At 41.3% G+C, this 16229-nt stretch overlaps 1 protein-coding gene across 1 annotated transcript; it reads right to left on the bottom strand.

Annotated features, from left to right (window-relative positions):
* Positions 1-988: 988 nt before the first annotated feature.
* Positions 989-13152, bottom strand: LOC137335265 (peptidase inhibitor 15-like). Its single transcript, XM_068000548.1, has 5 exons — positions 12880-13152; positions 5256-5374; positions 2955-3087; positions 1916-2031; positions 989-1124 (listed from the first exon to the last, which is right to left on the bottom strand). The coding sequence occupies exons 1-5, from the start codon at positions 13150-13152 to the stop codon at positions 989-991; spliced, it is 777 nt and encodes a 258-aa protein (XP_067856649.1).
* Positions 13153-16229: the final 3077 nt, after the last annotated feature.

The following is a 16229-nucleotide window of genomic DNA, read 5'->3' as shown; positions in this document are numbered from 1 at the left end:
AGTGAAATGTATTCACTCATTGTTGGCCTTTTAATCAGCTAGGGAGGCTGAGAATGCTATTGGAATGATTAATAAAAATGAGTAAAATAATGGAAAGCAAAATATGAGAACGCTTATATGAGATTCAGTTTCACCCTACGTTATCTCTTTAAGATCAGCTTGTGAACTCGCCAGTGTTGTGATATGTCCAATAGAGGGCGATCTTGATTTGCAATGTTTTTGTGTTGAACTTTCCAAATTCAAGTATTTTTTTAAAAACAATATATATTACCTAGTACCATTTGTTCATGCTGTCTGTAGCCACAGGACTAAGCTGTATTACGCAACACCTTTAAAAAACTGAAATTTTGAGACTACAATACAATTTTCCATGCAGTTGGAGGTTCTTCCCTTTGAGATTCTCTCCTTTGCTCTAGAACGGTGCAGGTTAGCCATCTGTACACAGGCAAGAGTTGAGTGATTACCCCATCAATGAGGAGGTAACATTCTCTACTCATGCTCCCAAATGCACTTAATTATAAATATACATAAAAGTCTTCTGTAATTACCTTTTGAACAAGTTATCAGGGAAGGAAAGTAAAATCAACCTGTTGCTTTACTTGAGAACTGACTGAAATCCAGTGGGCACTGCCACTGCTGGTGGTTACCTGGGATACCAGAAAATGGAAACAATTCAAATTTATGGTGTTTTCTTTTAAATAAAGTTTCATACCATCAATGGTATCTTTCCTCGCATGTGAAAACCATTCCTGATTTGTAAGGATTAATGATCTCATTCATAAAGAAATATGTTATCTTTGAATAGTTGTATTACTTTTGTCAGTAAACTATGTCACAGCATGGTAAGACAGCATTAAGAGCTTTCCTTTCAGTGTTATTCCTGATTATTGTTTTTACTGAACCGGTTGGTTTATAATTTAGTTGCAAATAGGAAACTGGACACATTATTAACCTTTCCCCTCCTCCAAAAAAATGTACACAACATAAATTACTTGACCAGGAACAGCTTATTTGACTTGACTCCTGGAACACATAGATTGTTACTACAGGAGCCTCCATAGCTGGGTGGGCAAGCTGAACACGGTTTTCCTGATTTGTATGGAGCTTCTCCAATCCAATTTCCTCTGTGGTAGAAAAATAAAATAACATTGATCATTTTAATGCGCTCTAGTTTGTACAATATTAGAAATTGTGCAGTAATCACTGCCTACTTTCATGCACCTTTCCTTCTGCTAGGACAATGCCTTAAACAAAGTGTCAGCTCTTCACTGAAGTGAGATAACTGGCTGTGAACTCTGTAATTTACAGTATATGCCAAATTTAAGGGAGGAGGTTGCTAGCTGTATGTTAACGTAAGTCTGAGCTGATAATGTCTGCAGTGTGCAACTCTAACCTGTCCAATGCTTAACAATCCGTGTAATTATTGAACTAACTTTATATCAATTCCAGGTTGGAAATGACTCAACAATTTATTTCCAGTAATTGACATAAGCGTTCTTGCTTTGCCATTTCATTTTAAAGTAGCACAGATGACAGTTCACAGAAGATGCATCTCACTGGCATCTAATCAGTTAATGTAAAACTAGAAATCTGCCCGTCAATACTATTTCATTTAGTGACCCCGATCTACATGTAGTACATTATGTTATATTAGTATTACCAGTCATATGATGGCGTTAAGCAGTTATGTAATATTGTAATAGTTATTAATTTGGGCATCTGCAGCTAAGCACAGGACTTTATATTACCATTAAAACACATATTTTGCATAACACTTCTGTTCCAATTCTTTTTAAAATTGTGTTTTAGACAGGGAAAATGTTTTACATTATCCTGTTAGGTTTACATCTGCTGTAATGAGCCATCCCTGTACATGCTCATTCTGAATATAGTTTAAACTGAAACCGATACCTACTTTATAGAATAGTTGCACACTAGGAATATAGTGTGACGCCATGAGGATCCCCACACTTTCATGTTATTGCAGGTATGGACAGCACACCCTATTCTGTTTGATGCAGCCCAGACAATCTGAAAAGTAAAGTACAATCCTAATTTAAATTAATTTTAAAATCACTGCACTGAAAATGGTAACTGAGGTGCACCATTCACACTTCAATGTTTAATACCTTCTGCACAGATTATACAGATATAAGTGATTAAAAATACATATATTTCATTAAGAAAATAGGTGCTGAAATATAAAAAGCATTGTAAGTAACTACTGCCTGGTCTCATATCCCACTAATTCTCTTTAAAAAGATGACCCAATCAGACCAGACTCTTGACATTCCCCAATGCTTACAGCACTAATTATATTTGATCAGCAGAGAGTTAGAGTGGTAAATTCCAGATATTAGTCTGAAAAAAAGTATCAAGAGCTTTTCAAGCATCATGATCAGAGACACTGAAAGCAATATAACAGAATTTTACTGTAACAGGTCGATATATTAAAAACAGAAAATACTGGAAATATACAGCAGGCATTCAGCATCTGTAAAGAGAAAAGTCAGGTTAACATTTCAGATGTACACCCTTCATCAGAGTGGGAAATTGAAAGATAAATGAGGTCCTTAATAGGACTGAACAAAACAAAGGTGAAAGATAAGAATTTGGAACGCTGCCTCCCATCACAAAAAAAAGAGTTCATCGGTTGAACATCCAGCTAAACATTTTTCTAACCAGCTGGAAAGAGACGAAAAATGGTGACTCTCGTGCAAAGGTGTACCTACGAAATTTATCCAGCATTTTCTGTTTTTGTTTCAGGTTTCCTGCATATTAAAAAAAACTGTCCTTGTTCGATGTCAGAGGTAAATATTTGTACTAACTGTGACTCACTTATGAATATACAGTAATAGCACTCCATGATTTTTTTCCCATTGTAGCATTACAGCACTATAATTTACTGAGAAGTAGTCAGTGTCCTCTATTTAAATAAATTAGTTGTGTGGTACCTGTGTATAGTGGGAACAAACTGCTCCACTGCATTTATCAGGGCATCTTGGGTTGCATTCTCCAGGAAAAGGATAGGAGTAATAGCGCCCTTCATCATACCAGGCCCTCAAAAGATCTATAATAGACAGATGGCTGAGGAAATAAGAAATACATTATTTTTTTACAAGTATAACTAGCACAGGATTCAGCAATCCCTTCGTTGAGATAATTCAGCCCGCATGAACACAACGCCTCCAGAACATAAACCAATATAATTTCACATTAATAAAGAACACATCAAATGAGTAGAGTAAAGACTTGGACAGAATTGCCACATGAACTCAGCAGAATAAGAAAATTAATCATTCTTCAAAAATATTATCAATTATACATAAAAACTTTTCACAAAATACACCATTGGTGAAGGAGACTGTATAATACTTTCTTTACTTCAGCTACTAAGGTTTCTTTTAAAAATCTTCTAAACTCAGTGGCAATAACCTGTGCTTGTGGTATTTCTTAATCTTTCCATCGAGCCGAGCAATACTTGCCTACTTCTAACCTGCACTGATGAAGCTGATCTCCGTGATTTCCAATGTTACTTTTGTAATATTAACTTTTAAAAACATGACACAGAGAAAACTGCAACATATTAAATGTCATGGGCTTCCTTTCCATTCAGCATTTTACATGGCAAAGGAAAAACCAACATCTTTCCAGTTATCTATGTATTATAAATGGCAATGTGCAGAGGTCACAGGCAACTTTTACTTATACCGCAAGTAGCTGGTCTGTAAAAGATCCATCATTCCAGGTATGAGGGTCATAACTCTGCACAAAGATACAACTTATGTAAGCTTAGTATATTCTCTTTTTGACAGACTGAATATCTTTGATATGACCTCACAAAAGATATGATTTCTATGGCTGCTCTCCTTGCTGTGGAATCCACTGATATATCCTACTTACAAAGAATAAATCAAGATAGCTCGCCGTGCATTTTAAAAGTTACAGTTAAATAAGTTCTGATAGCTTCAGTCTAATCTGAAGTCACAAGCTTTCGGAGGCTACCTCCTTCCTCAGGTGAACGATGTGAAAATCGTTCACCTGAGGAAGGAGGTAGCCTCCGAAAGCTTGTGAATTTAAAATAAAATTGCTGGACTATAACTTGGTGTTGTAAAATTGTTTACAATTGTCAACCCCAGTCCATCACCGGCATCTCCACATCATAATCTGATGTGGAGATGCCGGTGATGGACTGGGGTTGACAATTGTAAACAATTTTACAACACCAAGTTATAGTCCAGCAATTTTATTTTAAATTCACAAGCTTTCGGAGGCTTCCTCCTTCCTCAGGTAAATGAGGAAGGAGGAAGCCTCCGAAAGCTTGTGAATTTAAAATAAAATTGCTGGACTATAACTTGGTGTTGTAAAATTGTTTACAATCATAATCTGAAGTCAGCAGCACAAATAGCCTTGAGTTTGACTTGCATTTTATTACTGAAAGAGTTCAGATTCAGGAAGTGGGAAAAAACATTCCATTGTTATAGGTGGAGCTGCTGTGTACTGTAGATGGACACTGTTTCTGTCTAAGGAAGTCTGCAAATTATTGAATCCTGATAAATGCATAATGCATCAGGAAGCATTAATTGGGAATTTTATAGAAAAAAATAAATAGGAATGGCACGTTGAATCAATTGTTCCTGTTATTCTGACTCAACTGTAATGGCACTAGTTGTGAATTGAAAGAGGTGTCCCATTTCTCCAGTGTCCTCTTTATCTTTCACCCTAACAAGCACTCAGATAGGGGTGCTACTATCCAAATCTGCTCCCAAGCCAGGGAGAGGGAAAAAAGTCTGACAGTGTCCCTATTCCTCATCACTATCCAATGACGCCTGCTGAAAAGTGCATAGATATGAATGTTGGGTGAAGAGAGGGTTAATCTTAAGTTTGATGTCCCCAGGGTTGAATAGCCTACTGACACTCACTGTTTAGGCTCACAGACAAAGAATAGCCATTTGAGTGAGATACTGGAGAAGCCATACCCCAGTATAAGTCGGGAACCACAGCTGAGTTAACTTAATAAACAACACACAGAAACATTTAATTTCACATAATATATTGTGGGAGGAATTTTCACTTCAGGCATTGGAAGTGGAAAACTGACGGTTGTAGATAAGCCACCCATTATACAGCCTGGGGTGTATAACGGGCAGCCGATCTGTAACAGCCAATTTTCCACCTGCGCCCAAACTGAAATTACCCTCCATATGTCCAAATGGTTCTTTTTCTTAACTAGGGAACGAGCCTTCTTTACTTACCGGCCTGACTGAATAGACATATTTTGACCAACATATCTCATCAGGCTTGTCGGTCCATGATCCCATATACAATGAGCTGCCCAAGCTTCAGCAGATTTTGCTAGTCTGTCATCCCAGAGCTGTGAGAGAAGCAAAGTGAGATGGTAAACTTCATTTGATATACTGAATATAGAAATTACCCAGCCTGATCTAAAGCATAGCAGAACCATCAGATTGAGGGATATAAATGCTCCCAATGTTCTGCAGTGTTTTCAGTTTTTTTGACTTGTAATACCATTATTGAAAATCCTGCACCAACATTTTCTGAATCCACCACTGAATGGTGTCTGAGGTCAATCTCATCTGACCCTAGTGCATCCTAGAAATCCAAATACAGTCAGAACGTGTCAGAAACCTGGGAGAACTAAGAAAATAGTTCTCCTCAAAGTTCATCTTACTTGAGGCTCCTCGATGGATTATAATGGAAATTCCTACATGACCGTGGAAAAAGTTCTTGTAACAGGAACTTTGTGAAGTAAATTGTTACCATGAGGTACCACTGTAATACCATAATGCCTCAATTCAGATCAATATAGATTTTAAGATGCCTTTGGTTGTCTACATCAGAGATAATAAACATCTATCTTAAACTCACTGAGAAGATCTCACTGAAATTACTCATGTGCAGACTGCTCAGTAAACTGTTTGCATTTGTAGCATTTCAAATCAATCTACATCCCAGTTATTGCAAGCATCTGAAGACTTATCACAAGAGAGATGTGAAGTCAATGCTCAGTAATCTAAAATATTCCAGAATAAAGTGATCAATACCATGCATTCGACTGGTCAAAACTCTCCAGTGAATAACCCAGCCTATCATCATTGTTAAATATTGAATGGATTTTGAGTGGATGGATAGCATTGTAAGTTAGAAACTCACCCTCTGCGCCAGAAATGTGTTCCAGGCTACTTTAACTCCCAGGCCTCATTAAAACACAGCAGCCGACTTCCACGGGATGGGAGATCGGTGGGAGGCGAAGGAAAATTATGTGCACCGGAGGCCGTCCGCCGACAGGAGGTAGATGACGGGATCAGCTGCTGGGACTGCCTCACAGGGGTTTTGCGATCGGGAAGTGGAGGGGGAGTCCGTGGCTGGGGATGCCTAAGCTTTCCTTGTGGAGCCCGGAGGAGTACTCTTGCTCCTCCTGGCCGCTCAAAGAAATAAAAAAAACTTACCTGTTTGGCCCTCTTCTGGTCCCGATCCTCCTCCCCGCTGTCCTCACCTGGTGGAAAAGCCACTGAAGCTTCTCTCTCAGGCTGTCGAGTTAAAAGTGCATTTAGGTCCTTAAGACGTCAATGCATTCTGCAGTTGCTCAGGGCTTTCAGGATCTGATAGCTGCCATTAGACCAGCCATCCCACTGATCAGTGGGGCACAGATCCAGGGCCCAGTGGAATGGCGACGGCTAGAATGCCTGATGCGGCCATCTCTCAGGATAGCAGCATATGTCAGGCCTCTGGCCTCCCCCTCAGAATACTATACTAGTGAAATGTGGGAGGCGACACCAGGTTGCCCAAGAATAAGTTCCAGAAACGCAGCCAGCAGCAGCTCCCTGTCAGGAATAAGCTGCCATGAGCTGAGGGCCACCGCAGTCCCATGACCCTTTTGTAGCACATGAACAGCCAGGCACCTCTCCTAATACTGGCCCTCAGGTTGCACCTATGGGGACCACTAGAAAAGGTGAAAGAAAGGCAAGTGTAGGCACCAAGGGGAACAATGATGTTAGGAAAGACTGGAGCCCCGATTTTAACTTGGGGCAGGAGTCGGCCAGGTAGGGCTGGGACGGGTTGCAAACCGTCCCAGCCATGGCAGCATGAGGTCCAGGAGATTTTAACTCCCGGGCCTCAAGTACATAGCCTCAGTCAGCATCCTGCCCAAAACTGATGGGAAGTGACAGCTGGCCAGCAGGCGGGAGTGCAATGATGGGCGGCACAAGGCCACAGTCAGGGATAAAAGGAATGCTCCCTGGTGCACAGGTTAGTCGCGGCGGGGGAGTTCAAGAGGGCCTTACGATGAGGGGAGGGGAGGGGGGAAGCTCAGGCTCAGTCGACCTAATCTTTCCTTGTGGGACCTGGAGGAATCACTCTGCTCTTCCTGGCTGCATGAGGAAAGTCAAAAAAAAAAGTAAAAACTTACCTTTTTGGTCTCTTTCATTCCCAACTCCTTTTCCCACTAGGTTGGCCTGGTGGGAAAGCCACAAGGGCTTCCTGATGCAGACCACTGGTTAAAATAATAGTCGGGCTTCGATCACCTCAATGGAGCCTGACCTGTTTATTTAAAGGACCCTGTTGATGATCATCCCTCTTGCCTGCTCAGAAGAGCAGGTTAAAATCGGAACCTGCGGAATTGGTGTGGGACGTTCGGGGTGGGGGGTGAGTCCCATGAGTGATTTTAACTGCACGCTTGCCAGGTATCCACCGAGCGGGCAGGGTTAAAATCGCCCCTTACGTTGGATTGTTTTTGATTTGGACTTCATTGTATTAAAAGAGAATATGAACTGACGTCACACTTTGTTTTTGGTGGAGGTTAGTCATATACGAAAGGGTGCACTTATTAAGTGCTGACTTATACACTTAGATGGTGATTATTGGTCTGGTCATGTAGGGGCAAAGAAGGCTGATGTATTGTCATGCTGCAGGATGGGTAGTGGATTAACGGAATGTCCCTTTATTTGAAAGTGGGAGAGAAGGAGCAAAGGCTCTGGTGTCAAAGGTAGACTGTGCTACACAGAGGAGAAGGTGTTAGTGATGAGATAAGTGATGATATCCCTTGCAGCAGTCACTGAGGAGCTTGCAGCAGTCACTGAGGAGTCCTCTGATTGCAGGTCATTGTGATGCTTTCTTCCATTTAGTTGTGGTTCCAATGGGGCCAGGGCCTTCTTCCAGAAATGTCAAAATCCAGCTCTTTTTGTATGGCGAAGTTGTTAAGGACACAGCAGGATACAACTATTACTGACGTATGATCTCGAGCATTCTGCAGATCCCCTCCTGAGCACGAAAGCATGACTTTAAAAACCCGACGGTCTTCTCGATGACTGATCTTGTAGAGGCTTGTGCCTCATTGTGGCACTCCTCTGCTGCTGTTTGGGCCACTCTTACTGGGGTACATCTATGCGTGCAGAGGGTCGGCTATGTCACCCACAAGCCATCGGTTGACCTGATTGCCTTCCCTGAAGAGGTCAGGGAAGGCCAAATGTCGAAGGATGACTGTATCGTGACAACTTCCAGCATATCAGGTGTTGACATTGAGGTTCTGCTGCAAGTTGTCACACACAATGTGTACATTGAAGGAGTGGAAGCCCTTCCTGCTGAGGGGATGTTCTATGGGGGCATGGAAAGCAATGTGAATGCTATTGATTGCACTGTGGACCTTGAGGAAGCCAACAACCCTATAAAACTGAATGCGTATTTCTTGCTGCTGCTTTGCTGTGATGCCAAACATAACGAATTCCTTAGCTCTCCTGTAAAGTGCATCAGTGATCTGACGAATGCATGACCATACTGCCCCTGGTTGGTAATACAGTGATCACCTGTGGCTGTTTGAAATGAGCCAGTGCCATAAAGATTGAATGTGCTGGTCACCTTCATAGCCACAGTGTGAACAGTGTGGGCAGATGAGTATGGCTGCAAGTTGACATGCAGTAGGTGGCACTGGTCCCCATTGCCTCTTTGGTGAAGCATATTCTTATAAACAAACTCTCAGTCAAGTTCTCATATGACCTTTGCTGCCTACATATTCTATGGGGGGGGCAATATCTGGTGGGCTGCATCCTCCTTAAATAATGCATGAGTCTCCTTGCCCCACCCTGAGCTGTCCCTCCATGATAAATGTGCTGGTGGCATGATCTGGTCAGAAGCAGTGAGAAGCAAGTTCAAGTGTTTAAAAGCAGAATGGCAAAAAAAAATTGCTACAGAAAGTGCTTCCCAGCTGCAGAAATCACTAGTCAAACTCTTCAAACTCAGAAACTCCTCACTTCTGCCTGTACCAACTGATACTGCCAATAGCTGTGCCTTACAAATCTCAGTCTAAGTTGCCCTGAGTACACTGTGATTGCAATTGCAAAAGCAGGAAATAGGGAGCTGCAGAACCATTGGCCCTCAATAGCCTATACTGAAATGAGGGCACTCGGGTGGATTGTGGAAAGGGCTAAAAACTGCAAGGGAACTCGGGGAAGTGATTTAAAGGCGGAACAGAGGTGGAAATGGCTGCTGTCCAATTTTCCTGCAACTAAACTTTTCTTGCCCTGTTTATACACTGCTGATCCACTGAACAGCAGGAAAATTCACCCCTGTGGCCTCACTGAGGGTATCAAAAATCCTGGCAGCCATAGTCAATGATCATCTTAAGAATAACAGCACTTTAAATAGTTTTGAAGATTTGATCTAGCCCATATGTAAGAAATTGTCCAAAAATATCAAAAAATAACAACAGAATTCATTGCTGTTGGCCACTTCCCATTTGGCCTTGTGTTTTTATATGGGAACTTCTATTCTCCCTAACAGAATCTCCAGATGACAATGTAAGTTTAAATGGGTAAAAATCTCAAGCAGTTAAAAAGCAAATGCTGTTTTAACAATGAAAGACACATACAAAGTTTGCCAAGACATTTATTCAGAACTTAACAGTCACGATAATCACCAAATTCAGCATTAGCGAATGAATTAGATATCTTTTTCATCATAGGAAGATACTTCATACATTAGAATATATTCTTTGTCAAATCTCATAACAGGTACAATGATCAGATCAATTTGTGCTTGCTGCCTCATTTTAAAGTATATGAATGGACGGAAAATAAATACATAATATTCATGTTGACTAAAATATGTGTTAATGAAGTTTAACTGTATTAAGTGTTGTGCATTGTGAGGCACTAACTAAACTGAGCTAACATTTGAGTCAACACAAATCTGGTCAAATTCAATAGATCCAAACATTTGGCTCAAATTCTTGAATCTAGAGAAATAGTGCTAGTCAGGGATGAAATTCAAGAAGTGTGAATGGTGATACTCAGGTGTTGTAATAATTCCATATGATCTAGATATGTATATGGTGGATTTTTTATATTATGGGTTGTATACTTTGGCAATAACTTTGAAGGGCTTTTTATTGATTGATTTTGACCCCAGTGCAGATTATATCTAACCAGAAACCCAATGCCACATGACAAACAAGTATACCACAAGAAGTAAAATATGGACCTAAATTTTAACCCAGAGCTGGGAAGAGGGCGGGGTGGGGGGGGGGGGGGGGCTGGGTGGGGGAGTTCCTGACTGGAAACCCGGAAGTACGGGTTTCCTGGACGTCCTTAGGATTTTGACGTAGGGACGTCTTTTTTTTGTTGGTTTCCCGCCCGACAGGCTAGCCAATTAATAAAAGATGGGAAGAAACCCCATATCCGGAGCAGTCAGGTCCAGAATGCAAGGTAGTCAGAAATTATTCCTTTAAGTCATTCAAGATGATCCACTAATATGGAAAAGAATAGCACCATTGTTATTTTGTGTTATTACGTAACGACAAGCTGGGATCTAAAGTTGACGTGGAGTAAATTGTCAAGATAGTAGAATGTTTATGTTTCATGGCAACAATGTGTACAAAGATGAAAATATGTTCTGTTTCCTCAGATTGCCATTAACACTCCGAAATACACAAAAACTATTTTTATGATGGGAAAAATGTAATTGGCAAATGTGAGTAACTTACTGCTTATTTTATGATTAATCAGCCAGTTCATATTTAAGCATTATGATCTGCTACAAAAGCTGTAACGAGTATAATTAAAATTTCATTATATACCCTACAAGACCCTAAGATGCCAAAAAGGAATTTTCAATCCCACAAATACCCACTTTATTTATTAATTCTTTCATTTTTAATCATAATACTTTATTTCCCATGCACATAAGTTTAGATTCTCATTTGCTCACTTAGTTACTGTAAATTGTTGGCAAGCTGCACTTTATGCAGCTGGCACCAGCTGTGACCTTTAGAAGCTAAATTTTAACTTGGCTTGAAATGTAGCATTACACAGTCATGTTACATCAATGATGATCACTCCTGTAATAGTCTGATGTATGTTGTAAATTCTATAACAGAAATTAGAGGAAATATTGGAATAAAGCTAGAGGTGCATTCAGAGCTGAAATGTCACATTTAACTGATTATAAGATAGTCACCCAAATCAATATTTCATTGAAGATTCAAGCAAAAGTGTAATAATAATTCATTCACAGTAAGGGGATTTTTACAAGTAATCTTTTAAAAATTACCTTTTACTTTCTAAGTTCAGAAAGTGTTAAGTCATTTAATTTTGTACTATTAAAAGTCTAGAGCATTGTTTACCAGGATGTCACTCTAAACTCTATTTTCATTTTTTTATTTGCTGTCTGATGAATTTTCCTGTTCATAAAAATGAAGGATGACAATGTGGGAAATGAATGCCAACATCAATTACCATTCAATGCCAACATCAAGCAGTCCCAGATTGGATTAAGTATTGATTAGATGCAAGGTAAACCTCCCTCTGCTCAGTCCCAAGAGTGAAGGTAAAATTCCTTTTGTTAATAATTTTCGTGAAAAAGTCAGCAAGAGTATAAATTGGTAAATCCCATTTGTTCTTACTCTGACTTTTTTCCACCTAACTTATCAAAAATGACATTAGTGAACCAGTTGGGTTTTTACAACAATCCAACAGCTTTGTGGACACTTTTTCTGATACCAGCTTTTTATTTCCAGATTTTTTAAACTGAATGCAAATTCTCAAACTGCCATGGTGGAATTTGAACTCACATTCTCTGGATTAGGCCTCTGGAATACTAGTCCAGAAACAAAACCAATAGGCTACCTTACCCTGATAAGAGAGAGTCTAGAGTCAACTGCTTCTCGTTAACATTAAAATGTAACTAATGTTTGATTGGTGAGTGAAGCTCAGCACGAGTGGTTCCATAAATATGTCCAGAGAGTGATGCCAAGCTGACAAAGGGTTCCAGCCAGGCAGTTCCACATTCACGCTACTTAGTTCCTGCCTGGCTGGAACTGTAGCAGGAGAGAGCCATGCGCAGGTTTGGATATAGGCGTGGGCAGAGCTCTGTCCCAACAGTTCATTTTAAATATTTAGAAGGTGGAGAATTCTTGCTCTCTAAACATTTAAATTAAGTTTAAGTGGGTTTACAAAGTGCCTAGGGGATCCAACAGACATGTGATCACTTTGTATAACAGGGTTGACACTGCAGTGGATTTAAAGTCCATGCCGGGTCAAACTGAAGTGGTGTGAGACGACCTTTCCTAGGAGTCTCAATTCCTGCTTTGGGGAGTCAGGTTGGGCCCTGAATTCGGATTGCGGATTCGCACTTCCAGTTTAGGGCTAGTGCAAGGCACAGATCGGGAGCGTGAATGCACTTGAATCTGCTAACCTGTGTTCCTCCAAACAGGTACTGAGGTCAAACCGGTACCTGTACTGTGACAGCACTCCGGAATACGTTATAAACAAGGCAGAAAGGATTTCCCCAAGCGTATCTAGCTTTACTTCCTCTCAAGATATCCGACTTATTAAACAAGTTATCGATTGAGTCGAGATTCCCACTCACCATATACTCCATGTTAGCAGCTGGGGGGAATACCTGCGACCTGACTCTGTTGTGATAATCCAGAATTACAACCCGGTCTCTTCGGGAGATCTGCCGCTTGCGTCTACTGCGGGGAGCGCCGTCAGCATAGGGAAACTCTCTTAAATCAGGGTCGATCTCAGTAGTTGGGTTCATCGTCAGTTCGGTGACATTAGATAGCACAACTCCACCGGACTTCTGAGTGATCCATAATAGCACGCCTGTCAGACACAGGCGGATGTGTACAACAGTCATGACACCTTCAGTCACCTTCTGAGTACTGAATCTGCGCTTCCAGATTAATATCTAAATCAAATATAAAAAGGAAAGACCTATGAGTTTAATTTTAATACTTGTTGAACGATGTGCTATTCAACAAATTTGTAATTCAAAAATTTCACATCTTGCTTGTCCTTTAGATGGGACATTCCAACATTTAAAAAAAAACCATAGGATTAATTCTGCAGTAGCAATGAAATATCTCAACTAAATCTGATCAGCGACTAAATAGAATGGTCCCCTCAGTGCCACATACCTGAATCCCTTGGCCAAGAACAGCAAAGATCCAGACTGAAGCCTGGCGTTTGCAAACACCCTGAGGTCCAACATGTGGTAAGGAAATCAAATCTAGTCAGTTTCAACACGCTTCTGCTGCGATTTAACGGACGGACCTGTATAAAGTTCCCCGGGGAAACGTCAAAGTGTTTGAAGACCTGTGATAGGCTATGGAGGTATTTAGTGTTTCCTGTGCATAGCACATCGCCGGTTCACTGCAACTCCTTTGATCATTTATGTACTCAGTATTCACATTGCATAATATAAAGAATCTTAGTGGTTAAAAAAAAGACACAATAGCATATAAAGTACTAAGTTATCGCCTCCAGTGTAGATGTTAGATTTAACCCGCAGCTAATTTCATGGATAGATTGGGCCTGAACTCGCAACTGAACTTACATTTTAAAATTTCATTTCTAAAGACAAAATAAGCCAAACATAAACAGTATCCATTGTGCTCCGATGTGTCCATTAGAAGATTATAATATGCCGATTTGTACCAATCTTAACATCTTATGTTAGCAATTTACTTTCTGCCACATTCCCTGAATTACCTGCTTAACTTTTATATCATCTAATGGAACCCTTCCTAAGAAGCATTCATTTAGCACGACAGTACCATTTAAAGGTCTAAACACTCTATGGGGTAAATATTCCTGGTCCTGCACAAGGACGTATTGTATTGCCTGTTCACAGCGAAAGCAGGAAAATGAAAAGTAAGCTTTGACATGCCCATGCATTCCTCACTGTTAATTGTATCCATGTGATTTATATCAATTAGTGTTAATTGTGTTCAGGTGGTGTGTATCAATTGGGGCTCTCCTGTATCCATATATGAGAGAGTTTATCTAGGGTGTGGTGTGTGTAATGTGGAGCTCTGTGAATAAAGGTTTGGAAGCAACTGAAGACCAGGCTCTAGGATTCCATCCTTCACCACAGGGCTATCCAATTTAGACCACTCACCACCTCATTTTCCTTTATTTGCTCTGCTTGGTGATCCAATATGCCCCTTGTAGCACCAGGCTTATTACATCAGCATTGGTGCAAAATTGTTTAATGTGGCGATGATGCTCCAGTTATTGTTTAAATGCAGTCTAACCAGAGTGAAGTGCAATGAGACTCACTGGAGGAGGAAGCTTCCTTCAGAGTCGGGTCAGGCCTGAACACTCAGGGCATGATTTTAACATGGCGGCAGGAAGTCAGCGGCTGGGTGAGTAGTTGCGTGGGAAACCAGGAAAAAAAATTCCATGTCGGTTTGAGCAATCGTGATTGAATTGAAGGCCCTTAATTTTACTTCCAGGTTTCGTGTCTCCAAGCTGCACAGTGAGTGTAATGCACACCCGAATGATGTGCTTTGAACTGGAATATTCAAAGGGCCATTCCAACAATGGATTTTGAAGGAGAAAGGAGGATAATTCCAGAATACAGCATCATGGGAAGAAGGCAGTATTCCATTTCAGTGACTCCTCCCTTGAGTTGCTACGGGCTGATGTCAGACGCTGGAGGGAAGTCCTATACCCGGCTGATAGGAGGAAGCGCCCAGCTTCTACCACCAAGAAGGCGTGGCTGTAGGTGACAGAGGAACTGAGCAGCAGGAGCGTGGTGCCCAGGTCATGGGTGCAATGCAGGAAGTGATTTAATGACCTAACCAGGTCAGGAAAAGTGAGTACTTTTGGTGATTCATTCACATCATGTGAAAAGAACCCCTCCCCCCCACCAACTCTGTCTTGCCAAGCCTACTCCATCATATCACTCCTCACACCCACTTAAGTCTCATCATCAACTTACCTTCACCTTCTGTGCACTTCCTCACCTCCCCATTTGTGAACCCATCACACTCACTCACTACAATCCTGATGTAATGTGATGTATTTGTCTAATAGTCACCCTCTGATGCATTTGCTTCATTGTCAGTCTCACACAAAGCAATTCATCCATCGGGTGAAGACGTCACATTCAGTCTTTCACACGTCTGTTTTTTCTCTCCTTGTAGGAGAAGAGAGTACAAAATGAAGAGAGCACAATGGAGAAGGATAGAACTGGAGGAGGCCCACACAAATAGAACCCATGACAGATGCAGAAGAGGAGGCGATGGACATCAGTCGAATGGTTGCATGCCTGGCCATTGGAGATGGTGAGACTGGCAACCCACAGACAGCTGGTTACAGAACTTTAACATCCTTCACACACATGATGAATTATTGTTATCAATGGCTGACCTGTGCACACCTCAGTATGCTCAATGGAAACATGGTAACTTCTCCGATGATTATTTAATATTGCTTTACGTTCTCTTCCAGGGCTTTCACGGATTGGTGAGGAGGCACAGGCCATAGAAGAGGGTGATTCCTCAGAGGAGCTCAATTCCTCTGAGGATGCACTGTCACATGACATCCATCCATGCACCAGCGCAGATAGTGGCACTTCGGTGGGTCCTGTTAGGTAGATAGTTGGGTTGTCACCTGGTTATTCAACACTCGCAAGTGTGCAGGAGCAGACACTGGTGGCAGGACCAGCTGTGGAGAGTCTGTGTCGGGGGGGACGCACTCCTCTCCAAGCTCTGCTTAGCTGGACACATATGCTGAAGCCTGGCGGACATCGTTAAGAGTGAGATGATTGAGGTACAGCTCCACCTTTGCAAGGTAATGGAAAAGGTGTCACGCACACTCTCCACAATAGCGGAGAGCATAGAGGAATCCAACTCCATTGCTAGTGGATTGGTGGTGCAGGTAAGTGTGGGAATGTCTTCAATGGAGAGAGTGGCAGCCTCCATTGAG

Source organism: Heptranchias perlo, chromosome 19 (genome assembly GCF_035084215.1).
Source record: "Heptranchias perlo isolate sHepPer1 chromosome 19, sHepPer1.hap1, whole genome shotgun sequence".
Lineage (NCBI taxonomy): Eukaryota > Metazoa > Chordata > Chondrichthyes > Hexanchiformes > Hexanchidae > Heptranchias > Heptranchias perlo.
Note: the sequence above shows the minus strand (reverse complement) of the source record. Positions and strands in the feature narration are given on the sequence as shown.

What these genes read in the sequence shown, in the direction of transcription:
- LOC137335265 (XM_068000548.1), bottom strand. Translation starts at nt 13,152, where the DNA reads ATGACTGTTGTACACATCCGCCTGTGTCTGACAGGCGTGCTATTATGG. An exon ending in ATGTCTATTCAGTCAGGCCG is followed by an intron (nt 3,088 to 5,255) that starts GTAAGTAAAGAA and finishes TTATTTCCTCAG; the next exon opens with CCATCTGTCTATTATAGATC. An exon ending in GTGTGCAACTATTCTATAAA is followed by an intron (nt 1,125 to 1,915) that starts GTAGGTATCGGT and finishes TTTCTACCACAG; the next exon opens with AGGAAATTGGATTGGAGAAG.